General features: G+C 44.0%; 2 protein-coding genes and 1 long non-coding RNA gene across 8 annotated transcripts in view; 2 read left to right on the top strand and 1 right to left on the bottom strand.

The window, feature by feature from the left end:
* The window catches only part of RBBP4 (RB binding protein 4, chromatin remodeling factor), a 418,599-nt gene that overhangs the window by 46,272 nt on the left and 350,877 nt on the right, over positions 1-21,450 (bottom strand). The window lies entirely within an intron of this gene.
* LOC126958546 (uncharacterized) overlaps positions 1-21,450 on the top strand; it is a 100,444-nt gene that overhangs the window by 45,279 nt on the left and 33,715 nt on the right. The gene's annotated exons all lie outside the window — the stretch shown is intronic.
* ZBTB8OS (zinc finger and BTB domain containing 8 opposite strand) overlaps positions 1-21,450 on the top strand; it is a 47,616-nt gene that overhangs the window by 16,281 nt on the left and 9,885 nt on the right. Inside the window, exons 2-8 of one of the 6 annotated variants that reach the window (XM_050796233.1) lie at positions 3,601-3,625; positions 4,310-4,431; positions 4,661-4,743; positions 6,524-6,576; positions 11,400-11,436; positions 17,965-18,082; positions 19,502-19,701. In XM_050796233.1, coding sequence (XP_050652190.1) covers positions 3,601-3,625; positions 4,310-4,431; positions 4,661-4,743; positions 6,524-6,576; positions 11,400-11,436; positions 17,965-18,082; positions 19,502-19,524 — 461 coding nt within the window. In that variant the 3' untranslated portion in view covers positions 19,525-19,701. Of the gene's footprint in view, positions 1-3,600; positions 3,626-4,309; positions 4,432-4,660; positions 4,744-6,523; positions 6,577-11,088; positions 11,178-11,399; positions 11,437-16,784; positions 17,903-17,964; positions 18,083-19,501; positions 19,702-21,450 lie in introns of those variants that run through there. The other 5 variants (XM_050796227.1, XM_050796240.1, XM_050796258.1 and 2 more) reach the window with 5 other exon arrangements.

Raw genomic sequence — 21,450 nt, 5'->3', positions numbered from 1 at the left:
CACACACACACGTTGTAACCGACACTCCATCCAATCTATAGAACATGTCCATCACCAGAGAAAGTTCCCTTTTGCTGTTTTCCAGTCAATCCTCCACTCCCTTTTCTTGAGAAAAACACTTGTGTTTTCTATCACCATAGCTTAATTTTGCCCATTTTAGTTTTCATATAGATAGAACCACATAGTTTAGATTCCTTTTTTTTTTTTTTTTTTGAGGCGGAGTCTTGCTCTGTCACCCATGCTGGAGTGCGGTGGTGCAATCTCGGCTCACTGCAACCTCCGCCTCCCAGGTTCAAGCAGTTCTCCTTCCTCAGCTTCCTGAGTAGTTGGGACTACAGGTGTGCGCCACCACACCCAGCTATTTTTATTTTTATTTTTATTTTGTATTATTAGTAAAGATGAGGTTTCACCATGTTGACTAGGCTGGCCTTGAACCCCTGACCTCGTGATGCACCCGCCTCGGCCTCCCCAAGTGCTGGGATTACAGGCGTGAGCCACCGCGCCCGGCCAGATTCTTTTATGTCTGGCTTCTTCACTCATGTCGAAGGTAAATACAACTGGACATTACTCAGAGCAGTGAAAACAGGTTTTATTTAATAACTACTGAGGGAAAAGAGCTGAGCTCCATTCTGATTTGTGTGGGGATGACCCCACATTTTAAAGGGAGAGGAGAGAGGGGAGCTTAATAGAGTCAGAGCAGTGAAAAAGTACAAAGAGTTAATCAATGTAAATGTGATTAGTCTAGCTGTGTCTGATAGCTGACAGTTATGGATATTAGGATTCTTTCCTCCCACAGAGGCTGGGAGACAAAGGCCCCATCCTTCCCATTGATTACATTTCAAAGGAATGGCCCTTGGGTTTTTGAGGAAGACATTTATAAGTAGTTAAGAGGCCGGGCTCGGTGGCTCAAGCCTGTAATCCCAGCACTTTGGGAGGCCGAGGCGGGCGGATCACGAGGTCAGGAGATCGAGACCATCCTGGCTAACACGGTGAAACCCCGTCTCTACTAAAAAAATACAAAAAGAAATTAGCCGAGCGTGGTGGCGGGCGCCTGTAGTCCCAGCTACTCCGGAGGCTGAGGCGGGAGAATGGCGTGAACCCGGGAGGCGGAGGTTGCAGTGAGCCGAGATCGCGCCACTGCACTCCAGTCTGGGCGACAGAGCGAGACTCCGTCTCAAAAAAAAAAAAAAAAGTTGTTAAGAGATACATATTCACATTTGTAAGCCCTTCTTAGTACCTGCTCTAAGGAAATTTAGGGGCCTACATAAGGTATTTGCTAGAACAAACATATTCTCCTGGCCATGATGCTCTTTCTCAGGCAGGCATTTTAATGAAGCACGGAGGGTTGGGTTCATCCTAGGGACCCGACCCTCTCCTTCCCCACTTTTTTTTTTTTTCGTTTTTTGAGTTTTGTTCTTGTTGCCCAGGCTGGAATGCAGTGGCACGATCTTGGCTCACTGCAACCTCTACCTCCCGGGTTCAAGCGATTCTCCTGCCTCAGCCTCCTGAGTAGATGGGTTTACAGGTGCGCGCCACCAAGCCCAGCTAATTTTTTGTGTTTTAGTAGAGATGAGGTTTCATCATGTTGGCCAGGATGGTCTCTATCTCCTGACCTTGTGATCCACTCACCTCGGCCTCCCGAAGTGCTGGGATTACAGGCATGAGCCACTGCGCCTGGCCTCAGGTTTTTTCTTTTAAGTGTAACCGCCTAATGGGTTCACTTTGCCCGCTGCCAAGACAGAGCCGATTCATCAAGATGGGAGAATTGCAATGGAGAAAGAGTAATTTATGCAGAGCTGGTTGTGCATGAGACCGGAGTTTTATTACTCAAATCAGTCTCCCCGAGCTTTCGGGAATCAGTTTTTAAAGACAATTTGACGGGTAGGGGCTTGGGAAGTGGATGCTACTGATTGGTCAGGTTGGAGATGGAATCACAGGGGATTGAAGTGAGTTTTTCTTGCTGTCTTCCTATGTGGGACGGCAAAACTGGTTGAGCCAGCTTTCCAGTTTGGGTGGTGTCAGCTGATCCATGGAGGGCAGGGTCTGCAAAATATCTCAAGTATTGATCTTAGGTTTTGCAATAGTGATGTTATCCACAGGAGCAATTTGGGGAGGTTCAGACTCTTGAAACTAGAGGCTACATGACCCTTAAACTCCAATTTCTAATCTTGTAGCTAATTTGTTAGTCCTTGAAAGGCATTCTGGTTGGTCCCCAGGCAAGAAGAGGGTCTTTTTGGGAAAGGGCTGTTATTGTTTCAGAGTCTAACCATGAACTGAATTCCTTCCCAAAGTTAGTTCGGCCCACCAGAAATGAACAAGGACAGCTTAAAGGTTAGAAGCAAGATGGAGTCAGTTAGGTCTGATTTCTTTCACTGTCATAATTTCCTCAGTTATAATTTTGCAAAGGCAGTTCCAAGTGAAGGAATCATATTAATGATCTCCAAGAATTCCTTCTAGCCATAATATTCTATGATCCTAAGTGGGAAGAATTGATGAAAGCCATGATGTGGGCTAGGCGCAGTGGCTCACGCCTGTGATCCCAGCACTTTAGGAGGCTGAGGTGGGTGGATCACCTGAAGTCAAGAGTTCAAGGGCAGCCTGGCCAACATGGTGAAACCTCACCTCTACTAAAAGTACAAAAATTACCCAGGTGTGGTGGCATACGCCTGTAATACCAGCTACTCAGGAGGCTGAGGCAGGAGAATCGTTTGAACCCTGAAGGCAGAGGCTGCAGTGAGCCAAGATCGTGCTACTGCACTCCAGCCTGGATGACAGAGTGAAACTCCATCTAAAAAAAAAAAAAAGATATGGCTTAAGAATAGACTCTAAAAATGTTGAGAGGAGATATCCAATGGGAGTGTACTATGGTACCGTTTGTTACTTTCTGGTTTTCCTGTGGGAATATCCGGAAAAAGCTCGTATATTGTGGAGTTTCTTTTCTTTTTTTTTTTTTTTGAGACGGAGTCTCACGCTGTTGCCCAGGCTGGAGTGCAGTGGCGCGATCTCGGCTCACTGCAAGCTCCGCCTCCCGGGTTCCCGCCATTCTCCTGCCTCAGCCTCCTGAGTAGCTGGGACTACAGGCGCCCGCCACCGCGCCCGGCTAATTTTTTGTATTTTTAGTAGAGACAGGGTTCCACTGTGGTCTCGATCTCCTGACCTTGTGATCCGCCCGCCTCGGCCTCCCAAAGTGCTGGGATTACAGGCTTGAGCCACCGCGCCCGGCCAATGTGGAGTTTACTTTCTAAATTGATTTTACCTAGGATTAGGTTCACTGTAAAAGAAAAGGTGAGACAGAAACCTGGAATTTTATTTTATTTATTTATTTAATTTGAGATGGAGTCTTGCTCTGTTGCCCAGGCTAGAGTGCAGTGGCTCAATCTCAGCTCTCTGTCTCAAAAAAAAAAAAAAAAAAGATTCCAACAAAGCAAAGCAATTAACTTTGTTGAGTAAATAGATAGCAAAAGGTGTGGATGGACTGGCCTACGTTTTCTTCCTCTTTAAAGATGATATTCCTAATAATAACGGACTAGAGTTATTTTGTGTGTGTGATTTGAGAGTGAAGTTTAGTGTCTTATAAGTGTTTTTCCCTCTCTCCCTCAGATTTGGATCATACAGCGGATGTCCAGTGAGTATAGTGGGAGTTCATTCTTTTGAAACCATGTCAATAGGAAGACTGAATGTTTTAATCTTGGTATCCCTATCTTTAATTTTTCCCCTCTCATTTTGGTTCCTACACAATATGAAAATCGTGGTTTAAAAGCACCCAGTTTTGCAGGGTTCAGTGGCTCAATGAGCCAAGATCACACCACTGCACTCCAGCCTGGGTGACAGAGACCCCATCTCAAAAAATAAAAATAAGGCTGGGCACAGTGGCTCACGCCTATAATCCCAGCACTTTGGGAGGCTGAGGCAGACGGATCATGAGGTCAGGAGTTCGAGACCAGCCTGACCAACATGGTAAAACCCCGTCTCTACTAAAAATACAAAAATTAGCCAGGCGTGGTGGTGTGCGCCTGTAATCCCAGCTACTTGTGAGGCTGAGGCAGGAGAATCGCTTGAACCGAGGAGGCGGGGGTTGCAGTCACCCGAGATCGTACCACTGCACTCCAGCTTGGGCAACAGAGTGAGACTCAGTCTAAAAAACATAAGTAAATAATAAAAATAAAAGCACCCAGTTGCAGTGCCATTAAATTGATTGAGGCCTTAAAATTTGTATTTATCATACTGAATTTATTTTGACTTTGCTTGCTATCAAGTTTTCTTTCTCACGGTGGATTATATTACACCGAGCATGAATATGCTTCTTTAGGTTACACGCGTGGGGAGATACTCTGGAGGAAGCATTCGAGCAATGTGCAATGGCCATGTTTGGTTACATGACAGATACTGGGACAGTGGAGCCCCTCCAAACAGTAGAAGTAGAAACCCAAGGTAAATGATTTATTCACAAGGAAGAAATTGTTATACAGTATTGTATACAATTGTGCAGTATTTTACATAATATGAGTATTATTTTCACAAAAAGAACCAGAAAATTAATGATGAGTCTTTTCTTTCTCTTTCAACTGACCTAGACATTTATTGCACTTTTAAATTCAAGTATGTTTTTAGAGACCAGAATTATTAAACATACTATTATGGCTGTTTTGATCCTGTGTAGGAGATGACTTACAGTCTCTTCTGTTTCACTTTTTGGATGAATGGCTTTATAAGTTCAGTGCTGATGAATTCTTCATACCCCGGGTAAGCAAAGGTTTTTCTTTTTTATTGAGCAAATGGATTCTTAGTTCATATTTTAAAATAGAACAGATGATTTAAAATAGGACATGTGAAACAAAACAAATCCATACAAATAAGACGATACTAATTTGCAGAAATCATAATGACCACGGGTACTTCCTGGTTAACCTGCATTTGCCTATGTGTGAACATTTTGTATTTAGATCTCATGTATTTGTCACTAATCAGGATTGTGTGATAAAAAGGTACCTACAGTTTTCATCCACGTTTTTTTCTGTTTTTGTTTTTGATAGAGACAGGGTGTTGCTATGTCACGGAGGCTGGTCTTGAACTCCTAGCCTCCAGCAATCCTCCTGTCTCAATTTTGCAAAGTGGTGGGACTACAGGTGTGAGCATTGCACGCAGCCTCATCCACACTTTTTATATGTCCCAAGTTTGAGCTATATTTATGTCCATCCATTGTTCCTTTTGTTCCATTTGAAATGTAGTAGCCCTGTCACATTGGCCTAAGTTAAACAATTGCAGCTTTTAGTTTTCCTTAACATGAAAAAAGGAAAAGCCAAATGGAGATTGCTTGCTGCTGTCATCCTTTAGAAGGGAACACATCTGCAATGTCATTGTTATTTAACAGAGATGGCACTCTCTGCTTTTATAATTCCTCCATTCTCTGCTTTACCAGCTTCACTGCTTATACTCACTCTATCAACTGACTCACTCACCCTACAGAGTTCAAGTGCCTACCAGTATTTTATTAGGCTCAGAGTGATTGAAATCCTATGTCCTCCTCCACCATATATCTATTTTCCCCCAGCGTTAAACAACAGCTTTTATTGAAGTGGCAGTGTACAGCAGCAGTGGAGGTACTGCCCCCTGCAGAGCAGGGCTACCCTATAGGCAGTGTGTCCAGAGTGGTCCTCTAACATATGTCTTGCAGAGAAATTCTTTTGACTCATATTTTTGGATCTTACATGCTTCTAGAATGCCTCCCTTGAATATGTAAGAAAAAACTTATTTCCTTGAAATATATTTAATACTCATCTTGGGCAACATGGCGAAACTCCCTCTCTGAAAACAAACAAACAAACAATAATAATCTGGTGGCACATGCCTATGGTCCCATCTACTCCAGAAGCTGAGGTGGGAGGATTGCTTGAGCTTGGGAGGTGAAGGTTGCAGTGAGCCAAGATCATGCCAGGGCATTCCAGCCTGGGCAACAGAGCGAAACCTTGTCTCAAAAAAAAACAAAAACTAAAAAACCCATATACATATATATCTCATTTGTTGTCCTATTTAAGCTAATATTTTAATTTTCTTTGCTTCACAGAAGTTGTATGCTATTGTTTTCTAGAAAAGGTTGTAAAGGCCAGGCGTGGTGGCTCACGCCTGTAATCCCAGCACTTTGGGAAGCTGAGGTGGGTGGATCACCTGAGGTCAGGAGTTCAAGACCAGTCTGACCAATAAGGTGAAACCCCATCTCTACTAAAAATACAAAAAAAATGGATTGGCCGGGCGTGGTGGCAAGCACCTGTAGTCCCAGCTACTTGGCGGGCTGAGACAGGAGAATTGCTTGAACCCGGGAGGCGGATGTTGTAGTGAGCCGAGATCATGCCACTGCACTCCAGCCTGGGCGACAGAGTAAGACTCCGTCTCAGAAAAAAAAAAAAAAAAAAAGAGTTGTACAGGTTTTTAGTAGATGGTCCAAAAAAACAAAACAAAACAAAAAGATTTTTAGTAGATGGTCTATTATGAGCTTTTTTAATTAAAATTTTTTTTTCCTCTCTAGGAAGTGAAAGTACTTAGTATTGATCAAAGAAATTTCAAATTACGATCAATTGGGTAAGTTTTGAAAATCTTTTAAGTACCAAGTTAAAGTTATATTCTTCATTGAATTCAATGGGCAAGGAAACAGAGGGCCACTTGCAGATTGAGTTTTGTGGGATGCCTAAGGACTTGGAAGGACCAGAAACTTATCAAAATAAAGTTGATTTTAATTGTTAAATCTGATTCCCAATTTGTTGATTTTTAGGGAGAGAATACAAATAATTGCTAAATGGCACAGCATAAAGCCCAGCTTAGTGGATGGGAAACACTGACACATTTTTTTCTCATACATTCTCACTTTTAGACCTATTTAAATCAGTTCTTTCTACTAACAAATCGTACTTTTCTTTTCCTGCCAGAGTTTGCAAACACTTAATTAGGTCACTTTGACTGGACTTGTCTCTCAGGTTTCTTTAGTCACTTAATTATATTTTTTAGGTTTTTAAATTTTTTTTTTTTAGATAAGGTCTTGTTCTGTCACCCAGGCTGGAATACAGTGGTGCGGTCACGGCTCACTGCAGCTTCAGCCTCCTGGGCTCAAGGGATCCTCCCACCTCAGCCTCCTGAATAGCTGGGACCACCAAGTGCACCACTATGCCTGGCTGACTCTTTTGTTTTCTGAAGAGATGGGGTCTCCCCATGTTGCCCAGGCTGGTCTCAAACTCCTGGGCTCAGACTGTCCCCTGGCCTCAGCCTCCCAAAGTGCTGAGATAACAGGCATGAGCCACTGTTCCTGGCCCTCCTAGGTTACTTTTACATACAACTTTTAAATTTTATTTTCATTTATTTTTTATTTATTTGGTTTTTTTTGAGACAGAGTCTTGCTCTGTTGCTCAGGCTAGAGTGCAGTGGCGTGATCTCAGCTCACTGTAACCTCCACCTCCTGGGTTCAAGTGATTCTTCTGCCTCAGCTTCCCGAGTAGCTGAGATTATAGGCGCCTGCCACCATACCCAGCTAATTTTTTGTATTTTTAGTATAGACGGTGTTTCACCATGTTGGCCAGACTGGTCTCAAACTCTTGACCTCAGGTGATCTGTCCACCTCGGCCCTCCCGAAGTGCTGAGATTACAGGCCTGAGCCACTGCGCCCGGCCTCATTTATTTTTTTAGAAATGGGTTCTCATTCACTATGTTGCCCAGGCATCCTCCAACTCCTGGGCTCAAGTGATCCTCCTGTCTTGGCTTCCTGAGTAGCTGGGACAACAGGTGCACACCACCACACCTGGCTCAATTTAATTTATTGATTTATTTGAGACAGGGTCTTGCCCTGGCCCCCAGGCTGTAGTGCAGTAGTGTAATCATGGCTCACTGCAGCTTTGAACTCCTGGGCTCAAGTGATCTCCTTCCTTAGCCTCCCAAGTACCTGAAATTACAGGTGCGCACTACCGTGCCCAGCTAATTTGTTGTTGTTGTTGAGACAGAGTCTTGCTCTGTTGCCCAGGCTGGAGTGCGGTGCTGCAGTCTTGGCTCGATGCAACCTCTGCCTCCAGAGTTCAAGCGATTCTCTTGCCTTAGCCTCCTGAGTAGCTGGGATTACAGGCGCCTGCCACCATGCCTGGCTAATCTCAGCTAATTTTTTATTTTTTATAGAGATGGGGTCTTGCTGTGTTGCTAGGCTGATCTCTAACTCCTGTGGCCCCATTTTATATTGAATTTCATTCACTTCTTTTTTGTAAAGTGAGATCTTTTATTATCTTCACCTCTGTGTTGTTGTTGTTGTTTAATGAGTAAAGAAACAGACTTGCTGGGGCCGGGCGCGGTGGCTCACGCCTGTAATCCCAGCACTTTGGGAGGCCGAGGTGGGCGGATCACAAGGTCAGGAGATCGAGACCACGGTGAAACCCCGTCTCTACTAAAAATACAAAAAATTAGCCGGGCGCGGTTGTGGGCGCCTGTAGTCCCAGCTACTCGGGAGGCTGAGGCCAGAGAATGGCGTGAACCCGGGAGGCGGAGCTTGCAGTGAGCCGAGATCGCGCCACTGCACTCCAGCCTGGGCGACAGAGCAAGACTCCGTCTCAAAAAAAAAAAAAAAAAAAAGAAACAGACTTGCTGGGTGCGGTGGCTCACGCCTATAATACCAGCCCTTTGGGAGGCCAAGGCGGACGGATCACGAGGTCAAGAGATTGAGGCCATCCTAGTCAACATGGTGGAACCCCATCCCTACTAAAAATACAAAAATTAGCCAGGCGTGGTGGTGGGCACCTGTGACCTGAACTACTCAAGAGGCTGAGGCAGGAGAATCGCTTGAACCCAGGAGGTGGAGGTTGCAGTGAGCCAAGATCGTGCCTCTGCACTCCAGCCTGGCAACAGAGCGAGACTCCGGCTCAAAAAAAAAAAAAAGAAACAAGCTTGTCCAAAAGTACTAGCTAATATGTGTTTGAACAGAATTTTAAAACTTTGCTCTTTCTACTACACCACGTTGTGATCTTCAGTCACATTAGTGTCAAAGGCAGAGAGGAGACTGATCCCAAGTTCTAAATTACTTTTCTAGGGCCTTCTATATACAGATCATGGATACTTTTAGAAAAGTTGTAAAGTGCAAACCAAGTTTGGAGCGTATTATAGAGTCTAGTATTTTGCCTTTGGTACTCAGACTTGCTTTCTGCAATGGGAGGTATTATTTAATTAGTTTTTTTTTTTTTCTTTTTTGTTTCGTTTTTGTTGTTTTTGTTTTGAGAGAGGGTTTTGCTTTGTCTCTCAGCCTGGAGTGCAGTGGCATGATCATGGCTCACTACAACCGTGACCTTTTGGGCTCAAGCAGCCCTCCTACCTCAACCTCCCATGTAGCTAGGACTACAGACATATGCCACCATGCCTGGCTAATTATTATTATTATTTTTTAAACATTTTTTGTAGAGACAGGGTCTCACTACATTTCCCAGGCTGGTCTCTAACTCCTGAGCTCAAGCTATCTTCCTACCTCAGTCTCCCAAAGTGCCGAAATTACAGGTGTGAGCCACTGCACCCAGCCTACTTTAGTTTCATAACTCTGAGGATAGTAAAAATTTTGAATATGTTACTACTCTGTTTTGAAACAATATTTATTAAACAATGTTTATTGAGATTCAACCATAGGTACACTATATTGGGGCACATTTATTTTGAGATCAACTATCAACCTTTTTTAAAGTTTTTTTTTTTTTTTTTTTTTTTTTTGAGACAGAGTCTTGCTCTGTCGCCCAGGCTGGGGTGCAGTGGCCGGATCTCAGCTCACTGCAAGCTCCGCCTCCCGGGTTTAGACCATTCTCCTGCCTCAGCCTCCCGAGTAGCTGGGACTACAGGCGCCCGCCACCTCGCCCGGCTAGTTTTTTGTATTTTTTAGTAGAGACGGGGTTTCACCGTGTTAGCCAGGATGGTCTCGATCTCCTGACCTCGTGATCCGCCCGTCTCGGCCTCCCAAAGTGCTGGGATTACAGGCTTGAGCCACCGCGCCCGGCCAAAGTTTTTTAAATTAATTTTTTTGTTTGTTTTTTAGACAGTCTCACTCTGTTGCCCAGGCTGGGAGTGCAATGGCATGATCTTGGTTCACTGCAATGTCCGCCTCCCAGATTGAAACCATTCTTGTGCCTCAGCCTCCCGAGTAGGTGGGGCCACAGGCACATACCACCATGCCTGCCTAATTTTTGTATTTTTAGTAGAGACGAGGTCTCACCATGTTGGCCAGGCTGGTTTTGAACTCCTGGATTCACCTACCTCTGCCTCTCAAAGTGCTGGGATTACAGGTGGGAGCCACCATGCCTGGCCACTATAATTAAATTTTTTTTTTTTTTTGAGACAGAGTCTCGCTCTGTTGCCCAGGCTGGAGTGCAGTGGCATGATCTCAGCTCACTGCAATCTCTGCCTCCTGGGTTCAAGCGATTCTCTTGCCTCAGCTTCCTGAGTAGTTCAGATTACAGGTGCCCACTACCATGCCTGGCTAATTTTTGTATTTTTAGTAGAGACGGAGTTTCACCATGTTGGCCAGGCTGGTCTTGAACTCCTGACCTCAGGTGATCTTCCCGCCTTCGCCACCTAAAGTACTGGGATTACAGGTATGAGCCACCGTGTATGACCTTCGTTTTGCTCTGTTGCCTAGGCTGGAGTACAGTGGCGTGATCTCAGCTCACTGCAACCTCTGCCTCTTGGGTTGAAGCGATTACCTGCCTCAGCCTCCCAAGTAGCTGGGATTACAGACATGTGCCACCACACCTGGCTAATTTTGTATTTTTAGTAGAGACAGGGTTTCTCCATGTTGGTCAGGCTGGTCTCGATCTCCTGACCTCAGGTGATCCACCCACCTCAGTCTCCCAAAGTGCTGGGATTACAGGTGTGAGCCACCATGCCCAGCCTGTAATTAAAAATTTCTTTTGAGGCAGAGTGTTGCCCTGACACCCAGCCTAGAGTGCAGTGGTGCAATCACAGCTCACTGCAGCCTTGACTTCTGGGCTCAAGCAATCTTCCTGCCTCCTCCTCTTGAGTGGCTAGGACCACAGGCATGTGTCACCACACCCAACCAATTTTTTTTTTTTTTTTTAATTTTATGTACAGATGAGGTCTCCCTATGTTGCTCAGGCTGTTCTCAAACTCCTGGGCTCAAGCGATCCTCCCTTTGGCCTCCCAAAGTGCCAGGATTATAGGTGTGAGCCACCACGCCCGGCCTTAACTATCAACCTTGAGAGCAAATAATGACCACTGCGCACACGTCCCTCAACAGCTGTATGTTCTGACACATCAAAGTGAAACAACAGCTCCCTGACCCCACCTGTCTCTTTTGGCTTTCTAGCATGTTAACCACATTTACAAGGCTTATATATAAAGAGAGAACAAATCTTAATCATGTTTTAATTTGTATTCTCAAGGTGGGGAGAAGAATTTTCATTGTCCAAGCACCCTCAGGTATGTTTTAAAATCCAGTCATTAAGAACATGAAAAATTTCCTTACTATAAAGTTCATGTATGTGACAGTCAACTTCAGTTAGTTCTAACTGGTGTAAAGTGATAAGTTTTTCTCAAAGTTCTCTGACCTGTCTGGATGTATTTTGTTAAAATACTGTGATTATACACACCTGATTTAGTGGATGAGTAGTCAGCATTGGGTTCTAGGGTCAGGTTTGTTCAGATTATTGTGGGATTTGAAATTCCCTTTGCCTTTTTGACCTTTGATTTCTTCTCCTATAATAAAGATGTTGGACTAGATGTTCTCTGTTGTACCTTATACTTTCTGTGTGTCTCTAGATTCTGTATTTGCTGACCTGTATGGCGTCACTCTATGATAGGAAATCTATTGGAATAGGAGTTGGCAGGTTTTTTTTTCTGTAAAATGAACAGAAAATGAATGTTTTAAGATTTGTGGGCCAAGAATGACAGAAGAGCAGCTACTCAGTGCTTCTGTTGTAGAACCAAAGCAGCCATAGATAATAATTAAATGAATGAGTTCACTTGTATTCTAGTAAAACTTTTTTATGCCCATTGAAATTTGAATTTCTTACCATTTTCAAATGTAACAAAATGTCATTGTTTTGATTTTCCTCCCCAACCATTTAAAAATGTAAAAATCAGACCAGGCACGGTGGCTCAGACCTGTAATCCCAGCACTTTGGGAGGCCAAGGCAGGCAGATCGCTTGTGGTCAGGAGTTTGAGACCAGCCTGGCCAATATAGTGAAACCTAGCCTCTACTAAAAATACAAAAATTAGCTGGGCGTGGTGGCACGCACCTGTAATCCTAGCTGCTCAGGAGGCTGAGGCAGGAGAATCACTTGAACCTGGGTGGCAGAGGTTGCAGTGAGCTGAGATCATGCCACTGCACTCCAGCCTGGGTGACAGAGCAAGACTGTTCTCAAAAAAATAAAATAAAAATAAATAAATACAGATATAAATATCACTCTTACTTTATGGGACTGTAGAAAAAGAGGCGATTTGGCCTGTGAGCTATATATATTTTGCTGACCCCTGTGTTTAGGCCAGATACAGTCATAGGTCACTTAACTACTGGGATACATTCTGAGAAATGCATCTTTAGGTGATTACGTCATTGTGCAAGCATCATAGAGTGTACTTACACAAACCTAGATGGTATAACCTATGCTATATGGTATAGCCTATCGCTCCTAGGCTACGAACCTGTACAACATGTTACTATACTGAATACTATGGGCAGTTGTTACACATTGGTAAATATTTGTGTGTTTATATTTCTAAATACCAAAAAAAGGTATAGTAAAAATACAGTATTATAGGCTGGCTGTGGTGGCTCACGCCTGTAATCCCAACACTTTGGGAGGCCGAGGTGTGAATCACCTGAGGTCAGGAGTTGGAGACTAGCCTGGCCAACTTGGTGAAACCCTGTCTCTACTAAAAATACAAAAATTAGCTGGGTGTGGTGGTGGGTGCCTGTAATCCCAGCTATGTGGGAGGCTGAGGCAGGAGATTGAACCTGGGAGGCGGAGGTTGCAGTGAGCGGAGATCATGCCCTAGCACTCCAGCCTGGGCAACAAGAGTGAAATACCGTCTCAAAAAAAAAAAAAAAAAGGTATTATAATCTTCTCAGACCACCATCATATATGCAGTTAATCATTAACCAAAATGTTGTTATGCAGCACAAAACTGTATTCTAAATTCACACTTGCCATTGGAAGTATTCAGAATGAATCATGAGCAAATTAATTTCATTTACTCCTAAGAGTTTTTGTTTATGTGAGACAGTGCCTTGCTATGTTGCCCAGGCTGATCTGAAACTCCTAGGCTCAAGCAATCCCCCCACTTCAGTCTCCTGAATAGCTGAGCTTATAGGTACATACCACCAATTCCAGCTTGGTACTCCTAACAGTTTTTTTTTTTTTTTTTTTTTTTTTTGAGACGGAGTCTCATGCTATTGCCCAAGCTGGAGTGCAGTGGCACGATCTCGGCTCACTGCAACCTTTGCCTCCCAGGTTCAAGCAATTCTCCTGCCTCAGCTTCCCGAGTAGCTGGGATTACAGGCACATGCCACCATACCCGGATAAGTTTTTGTATTTTTAGTAGAGATGGGGTTTCACCATGTTGGCCAGGCTAGTCTCGAACTCCTGACCTCGGGTGATTCACCTGCCTCAGCCTCCCAAAGGAGGCATGAGCCATCACGCCCAGCCAACAGTTTTTATTATTTCTTTTTTTCGAGACAGTCTCACCCTGTCACCCAGGAGGGAGTGCAGTGACACAATCTCTGCTCACTTCACCCTCCCCCTCCTGGGTTCAAGGGCTTCTCGTGTCTCAGCCTCCCGAGTAGCTGGGATTACAGGCACATGCAACTATGCCCGACTAATTTTTGTATTTTAGTAGAGATGGGGTTTCACCATGTTGGCCGGGCTGGTTTCAAACTCCCGACCTCAGGTGATCTACCCACCTCGGCCACCCAAAGTGCTGGGATTATAGGCGTGAGCCACCGCACCTAGCTACTTCCTATTTTTTGAATGAATGAATAATCAAATAACTTTTTTTTTGAGATAGAATCTCACTCTGTTGCCCAGGCTGGAGTGCAGTAGCGCAATCTCAGCTCACTGCAACCTCCGCCTCCCAGGTTCAAGTGATTCTCCTGTCTTAGCCTCCTGAATAGCTGGGATTACAGGTGCACGCCACCACGCCCTGCTAATTTTTGTATTTTTAGTAGAGGCGGGGTTTCACCATGTTGGTCAGGCTGGTCTCACACACCTGACTTCAGGTGATCCGCCTGCCTTGGCCTCCCAAAGTGCTGGGATTACAGGCATGAGCCACTGTGCCCAGCCAATCAAACAACTTTTCAAAGCCAAAAGGAATATTTTACAAATAGCTTATTTTTTTTTTTTTTTTTTTTTTTTTTGAGACGGAGTCTCACGCTGTTGCCCAGGCTGGAGTGCAGTGGCCTGATCTCGGCTCACTGCAAGCTCCGCCTCCCGGGTTCCCGCCATTCTCCTGCCTCAGCCTCCTGAGTAGCTGGGACCACAGGCGCCCGCCACCGCGCCCGGCTAATTTTTTGTATTTTTAGTAGAGACGGGGTTTCACCGTGGTCTCGATCTCCTGACCTTGTGATCCGCCCGCCTCGGCCTCCCAAAGTGCTGGGATTACAGGCTTGAGCCACCGCGCCCGGCCTACAAATAGCTTATTAAAACATCTGGTTCCTGGAATATTTCTTGGTTTAAAAATACCTTCCTGGTTTTAATATTGTCTTTACCTTCTCTCCATGAATCCATATTCCATCCATCCATGAGTTTATGCATGCATTCAGCAAATGTTGAATCAAGTGCCTCTAGTGTTTCAGACATTTTTTTACGCACTCAAGGTAGAAATGTAATAGGATAAGTGAAGTCTCTGCCCTCACTGAGTTTAAAACGTAGTGGAATAAGTGAGCCAGACAAACATGTAAACACATAATTTCAGATAGTGACCAGTGCCATCAGGATAAGGCAAGAGAGATAAGTGAGCATAAATATGGAAGAACTTTCCAGGTGAAGAAACAGGTGTAAAGGCCCTGAAATGAGATAGGTTGTGTTCACGGAACAGCAAGCTGGAGCTGAGAGTGAAGGTGTAATAGTAGCAGATAAGGTTGTAGAGATAGGGCCACAGCCTCTTTGGTAAAATTTGGTAAGGCGGGTATAGGATCGAATACTCATGTATAGAAGTTGGCCTTCTGATGGGAGCAGGGACAAGCCATTCATTGCAGCCAGGGAGGCTAAGGTGAGTACAGATACAGCATGATGGTAGATTTGGTGGTAGGAAGATGCGTCAGTTCTTACTGAGTTGCTCTTACTTTCTCTAGGAAGCACAATTGATTGAGAGTGAGAATGAGGGAGGAATGATCACTAGAGGAGAAGGGAAAGAATTGTCTCAGAGAGTGAAAAAGGGAATTTATTGGTAATTGTAAGATTTTACTGCAAGTGCTGAATTCCTGTTTGAGATGTGTAGACATACACTCAGGGTGATACCAATTAGCATGGTGTGTGCTGCCATAAGCAGACAGTTGAACTTGAATTAGGCTGTGGTTTTGCCAGGTGATTGTGGCAGAGGAGAAAAAGCAGCGGCACTGCCACTTATATCCTTCTGTGAAATCTTCCTTTTTTTGTGTGGTGTACAGCTAGCAAATGTCATTTACGTATTGCTGGATACATTTTATGGTGCACAGAATTACTGTAGATTCCTTTTGGAGCTGGAAAGAACCTAAGAGAACATCTAATTCTGTGGTCTTAAACTGGGGCAGGGTTGGGCAGTGTCATGTATCAGAGACGTGTGGAGAGCTTTTGACCTGGGAAAGTGTATCTTACTCTTCAGCTAGACTTGGAAAGAGAAGAGTCCCAAGAGGTGAAGTGAGTGTTGGCAGCTGAGGAAAAGAGAATAGGTTGAGTTCCTAAGGCCTAGGTCAGAGTATAAGGAGGTGGTTTGGGTTTCAGAAGGAGCCCCGAGCCAAATAGTAGAAAAGCTTGTGTTGTTTGATTCAACCCATTTTTTTTTTTTTTAATCATCCTCAAAAGCTTTTTACTTTTTTTCTTTCCAACTTTTATTTTTAGGTTCATGGGGTGCACATGCAAGTTTGTTACATGGGTACATTGCATGTTGTGGAGGTTTAGTGTACAGATAATTTTTCACCCAGGTAATCAGCGTAATACCTGATAGGCAGTTTTTCAATCAGCAGACCCGGTGTCTTGTTTCCCTCTTTGTGTTCATGTGTACTCAATGTTTGTGTCCCTCTTAAATATATGGAAACGTGGTATTGGTTTTCTGTTCCTGCACGAATTCACTTAGGATTATGGCCTCCAGCTCCATCCATGTTGTTGCAAAGGACATGATCTCATTCTTTTTTATGGCTGTGTAGTATTCCATGGTGTATATGTATCACATTTTCTTTATCCAGTCTACCATTGATGGGCATGTGGGTTGATTCTATGTCTTTGCTATTGTGAATAGTACTGCAGTGAACATACCTATGGATGTGTCTTTATGTGATTTAACCCATTTTATCAATGAAAAACTGATGTCCAGATAGGCCAGACAATTTCTATACCCAGCTGGAAACAAAGCCAGGATTAGAGTTCCATGTCCCAACTCCGTTGTGCGTGTGTTGCCTCTCATTTTTCTTGGATCCCTGTATACTATGCTAATTTCATAACGAATTGTTTCATGTGAGTTTTTCATTTTCAAAATACCAAAATTTTTACTTTCTGCCGATTGTTGCTAGAGTTAATGATTATGATTTCAATATCCTATTTTCCTATTTTTTTTTCTCTAACCCCAACTTTAGGGAACAGAAGTCAAAGCAATAACATATTCAGCAATGCAGGTGTATGACGAAGAGAAGCCAGAAGTTTTTGTGATCATTGACATTTAAGACACCAAAAAAGAAAAGACTCCTATGAATAACTGCTTTTTTTTTTCCTTTTTTTCCTTTTGAGAAGACACTATGAATTAAATTCTACAGCGTCTTTTGATACGTGGAAATTTGTAGAACAGAAATGTTTTAGTTAAAATGTGACTTTCAGAAAGGGAAAATCAGGGTACAGCCTTAGTCTGTGTTCCCCAAATAATCAGACTTTAAAGAATTCTTCAATCCCCAAGGGACAGTTATGGTCCTTTGATCCTCTGCTGTGGCAGTAGGTGCCTCATGCCCTTCCAGTGCAATGCAAGCCCTCCAGCCTCACCCCAGCGAGGATGTCAGCAGCAGCCTGAGGCTAAATCCAGGTTGAAAAAAGAGTAACTTGAAAAAATATATTTGCACACACAGAATTTTGTTTTTCTTCCAAGTTGGTTAAGACATATATTTTCTTTCTTTCTTTCTTTTTTGTTTTTGAGTTGGTCTTGCTCTGTAGCCCAGGCTGAAGCGCAGTGGCATGATCTCGGCTCACTTCAAGCTCCGCCTCCTGAGTTCACGTCATTCTCCTGCCTCAGCCTTATAGGTAGCTGGGACTATAGGCGCCCGCCACCATGCCCAGCTAATTTTTGTATTTTTAGTAGAGACGGTTTCACCGTGTTAGCCAGGATGGTCTCCATCTCCTGACCTCATGATTCGCCCCCCCTTGGCCTCCCAAAGTGCTGAGATTACAGGCATAAGCCACTGCGCCTGGCTACAAGACATATATTTTCTATATGTACATCAAGGGAGGTTGTGTTTTAGGTTGCTATAGGACAGGTATCCTGTATTCCAGTTGGTTTTTATAGAGAAACAATTAGACTTCTCTAGATAGAGCCCTGATTTTCTCTTACGCTTTCACTTTTTTAAAAGCACTGATGATATTTCCTATTTTCTCATAAGAAAACGTCAATACTATGCCTTACAAAGAGACTTTTCCTTCTAATGTAGAATTTTATTTGAAAGTGAGTATATGTGTATAACTAGAGAATAAAAGGAGAATTTTTGAAAAATTTATTTATTGTTGTTGTTGTTTAACTACCTAAGTTATTCGTCCTTTTTTTTTTTGAGACAGGATCTTGTTCTGTCTCCCAGGCTGGAATGCAGTGGTGCAATCATAGCTTACTGTGACCTCAAACTGCTGGGCTCAAGCAGTCCTTCCAACTCAGCCTCCCAAATAGCTGGAACTACAGGTATGCACCACCATACCTGGCTAAGTTTTAAAATTTTTTTGTAGAGATGCGGTCTCACTATGTTGTCTTGAACTGGTCTTGAACTCCTGGGCTCAAGTGATCTACCTTGGCCTCCCAAAGTGCTGGGATTACAGGTGTGAGCCACTGCACCTGGCCTAACTATTTGTCTTTAAGGAGACATGAGGCCAGGAAAACAACCTTAAAATGATCTGAACTCTTAAAGTAGAAGACTTTTTATAAATGAAATTTAGTTTGATTCACAACTTTTTTCTTGTTTCTATTGATACAGGTACTATCTTTTGGGATCAAGAGTTTGCAAAATTGCTATTTATTCACAAGAACATAAAAAAATTGCCACTGGGTGGTGCTGAATATCCTCACAGTATGGCAAACTTGAACTAAAAGGAACGGATTAGCAACTATTTTTCTATGAGTGTTTAACAGAAAATAGGGTTAATGAAAGCCGGGCACAGTGGCTCACACCTGTAATCCCAGCACTTTGGGAGGCTGAGGCAGGTGGATCACCTGAGGTCAGGAGTTCAGCCCAGCCTGGCCAACATGGCAAAACCCTATCTCTACTAAAAATACAAAATATTAGCCTGGTGTGGTGGCAGGCGCCTGTTATCCCAGCTACTTGAAAGCCTGAGGCAATGAGGATCGCTTGAACCCAGGAGGTGGAGGTTGCAGTGAGCTGAGATTGTGCCACTGAATTGCAGCTTAGGTGACAGGGTGAGACTCCATCTTAAAACAGAAAAAGAAAATAGGGTTAATGAAGAATAGGCCAAGAGCCTGTGGTTTGAAAAGCAGCTCTTCAAATGAATATATAGCAGGAACACTGGGTAGTGCTTTTTAACCTTCTTTGTACTCAGGCACCTTTTACAGATTTGAATTGTAACTCTTCAAGCCAAAAACATCCCTCAGAACCCTTTTGTTTTTTGAGACGGAGTCTGGCTCTGTCGCCCAGGCTGGAGTGCAGTGGCGCGGTCTCGGCTCACTGCAAGCTCTGCCTCCCAGGTTCACGCCATTCTCCTGCCTCAGCCTCCCGAGTAGCTGGGACTACAGGTACCCACCACCATGCCCAGCTAATTTTTTTCATATTTTTAGTAGAGACGGGGTTTCACTGTGTTAGCCAGAATGGTCTAGATCTCCTGACCTCGTGATCCGCCTGCCTCGGCGTCCCAAAGTGCTGGGATTACAGGCGTGAGCCACCGGGCCCGGCCAAATTTTATGTATTTTTAGTAGAGATGGGGTTTCACTGTGTTAGCCAGGATGGTCTCAGTCTCCTGACCTTGTGATCCACCCGCCTCGGCCTCCCAGAGTGCTGGGATTACAGGAGTGAGCCACCGCGCCCGGTCTAGAACCCTTTTACCTTTTATTAGGATTGATTGCCAGGCTGAGATGGGGCTCTTTTTTTCACAGAACCTTTGCATATCGTGGGCTAATTGGAGCTTGATCGTGAAAATGAACAATGGAAGACCAGGAAGGCAATGAAGGCCAAATCCAGAATAAGAAGAGGGTGAGAGCTGGAATATATTAAAACCAAGTAGAGCTGGGCATGGTGGCTCGTACCTGTAATCCCAGCACTTTGGGAGGCCGAGGTGGGTGGATCACTTGAGCCCAGGAGTTTGAGACCAGCCTGGGCAACATGGTGAAACCCCATCTCTACTAAAATATAAAAATTAGCCATGTGTGGTGGCATGCACCGGTAGTCCCAGCTACTTGGGAGGCTGAGGCAGGAGAATCTCTTGAACCCAGGAGGCAGAGGTTGCAGTGAGCCAAGATCGTGCCACTGCACTCCAGCCTGGGCGACAGGAATAAAACCCTGTCTCAAACAAAAACTACATGGGGCACAGACTTGCCCAGGACAAAAAGCATGTGAGGCAACTATATTGTTACCCGTGAAAGGTCTTGCTTGACTATGAGTTGACAGGTTCTTGGCGTTTTGAACAAATAATTGGACAAAACGCACAAACAAAGCAAAAAAATGAAGCAATGAAAGCACAAATTTATTGAAACAAAAAGAACACTCCATAGAGTGTGAGCAGGCTCAAGCAAGGGCTCAAGAGCGCTGGTTACAGGATTTTCTGGGGTTTAAATACCCTCTAGAGGTTTCCCATTTCTTACTTGGTTATATTCTACGTAAATTAAGGAGTGGCCCATGACCAGTGTGATTGGTTGTAGGAGGTGACCAATCAGAGGCTGAAGTAAAGTTCCCACTGAAGACTGGGGAGCCAAAGGGAGTACCATCTGATCTTCTTGATTCAGTTCTAGGAAGTCAGCACACATCTGCCTTAGGTTCCCTGCCTGCAGACCCTATTCTGCCTCAATATTGCTTACCACCAGTACTACATAATGGAGTTAAGTAAAAACAAGTGAGATGTAATTATGCAATACAAATTATAATGTATGATAAACTTATAATCTATTTATTTTAATGTCAATTTCAAATTTTAATATGAGTTTTTGGCCGGGCACAGTGCCTCATGCCTGTAATCCCAGCACTTTGGGAGGCTGAGGCGGGCGCATCACTTGTGGTTGGGAGTTCCAGACCAGCCTGACCAACATGGAGAAACTCTGTCTCTACTAAAAAATACAGAATTAGCCACACGTAGTGGCACATGCCTGTAGTCCCAGCTACTTGGGAGGCTGAGGCAGGAGAATCGCTTGAACCTGGGAGACAGAGGTTGCAGTGAGCCGAGATCGTGCCATTGCACTCCAGCCTGGGCAACAAGAGCGAAACTCCATCTCCAAAAAGAAAAAAAAATGTATGTTAGTTTTTAAATATGCCAAAATGAAGGTAATCAATAGAAGGAAATTGAGTATGTCACCCATTATATAGAAAATTGGCATCTTTAGTCCATCAGCAGCAATGCACAGTTTATTTTGGTTTATTTATTGAAATGGTTGCACTGGCTGTCACCAGATTCTTCTGCTAGTTTCAAATACGTGTTTTGGTCTAGGGAGCAGATTGTCCCCCACAGCAGAGCTAATTGGTTTAAATGGGGAGTGAACCTTATCCTCACATGAAAACTCTGTTCTAGTTATAAGTGTCTCAACATTATCTCTCACCTCATGACATACCCACTCATCTTCACTTTTCTGTCCAATTCTCCTTTTTGGGCTGCCTTTATCCTTCCTCCTAAAGTAAGGGAAGCAAACCCACTGCCCAAGGAGCCAGGTGGGTAATGGAATTGGCTGTAAGTGTTGAGCCCAGGGATTATAGTGTCTGAGAGGTCAGCTGCCTCAGCGACAATCCTTGTCGGTAGTAGGAATACAAGCTGAGTGTCGTAGTTTTTCATGACACCTCAAAAATTGGGATTTTTATGTGAAAGCTCCCAATTTTTTGGGGGGGGGAAAAACTACTATGG

This window comes from Macaca thibetana, chromosome 1 (genome assembly GCF_024542745.1).
Source record: "Macaca thibetana thibetana isolate TM-01 chromosome 1, ASM2454274v1, whole genome shotgun sequence".
Taxonomy (NCBI): domain Eukaryota; kingdom Metazoa; phylum Chordata; class Mammalia; order Primates; family Cercopithecidae; genus Macaca; species Macaca thibetana.
The sequence above is the reverse complement of the archived record's forward strand: the minus strand, read 5'-3'. Positions and strand labels throughout refer to the sequence as shown.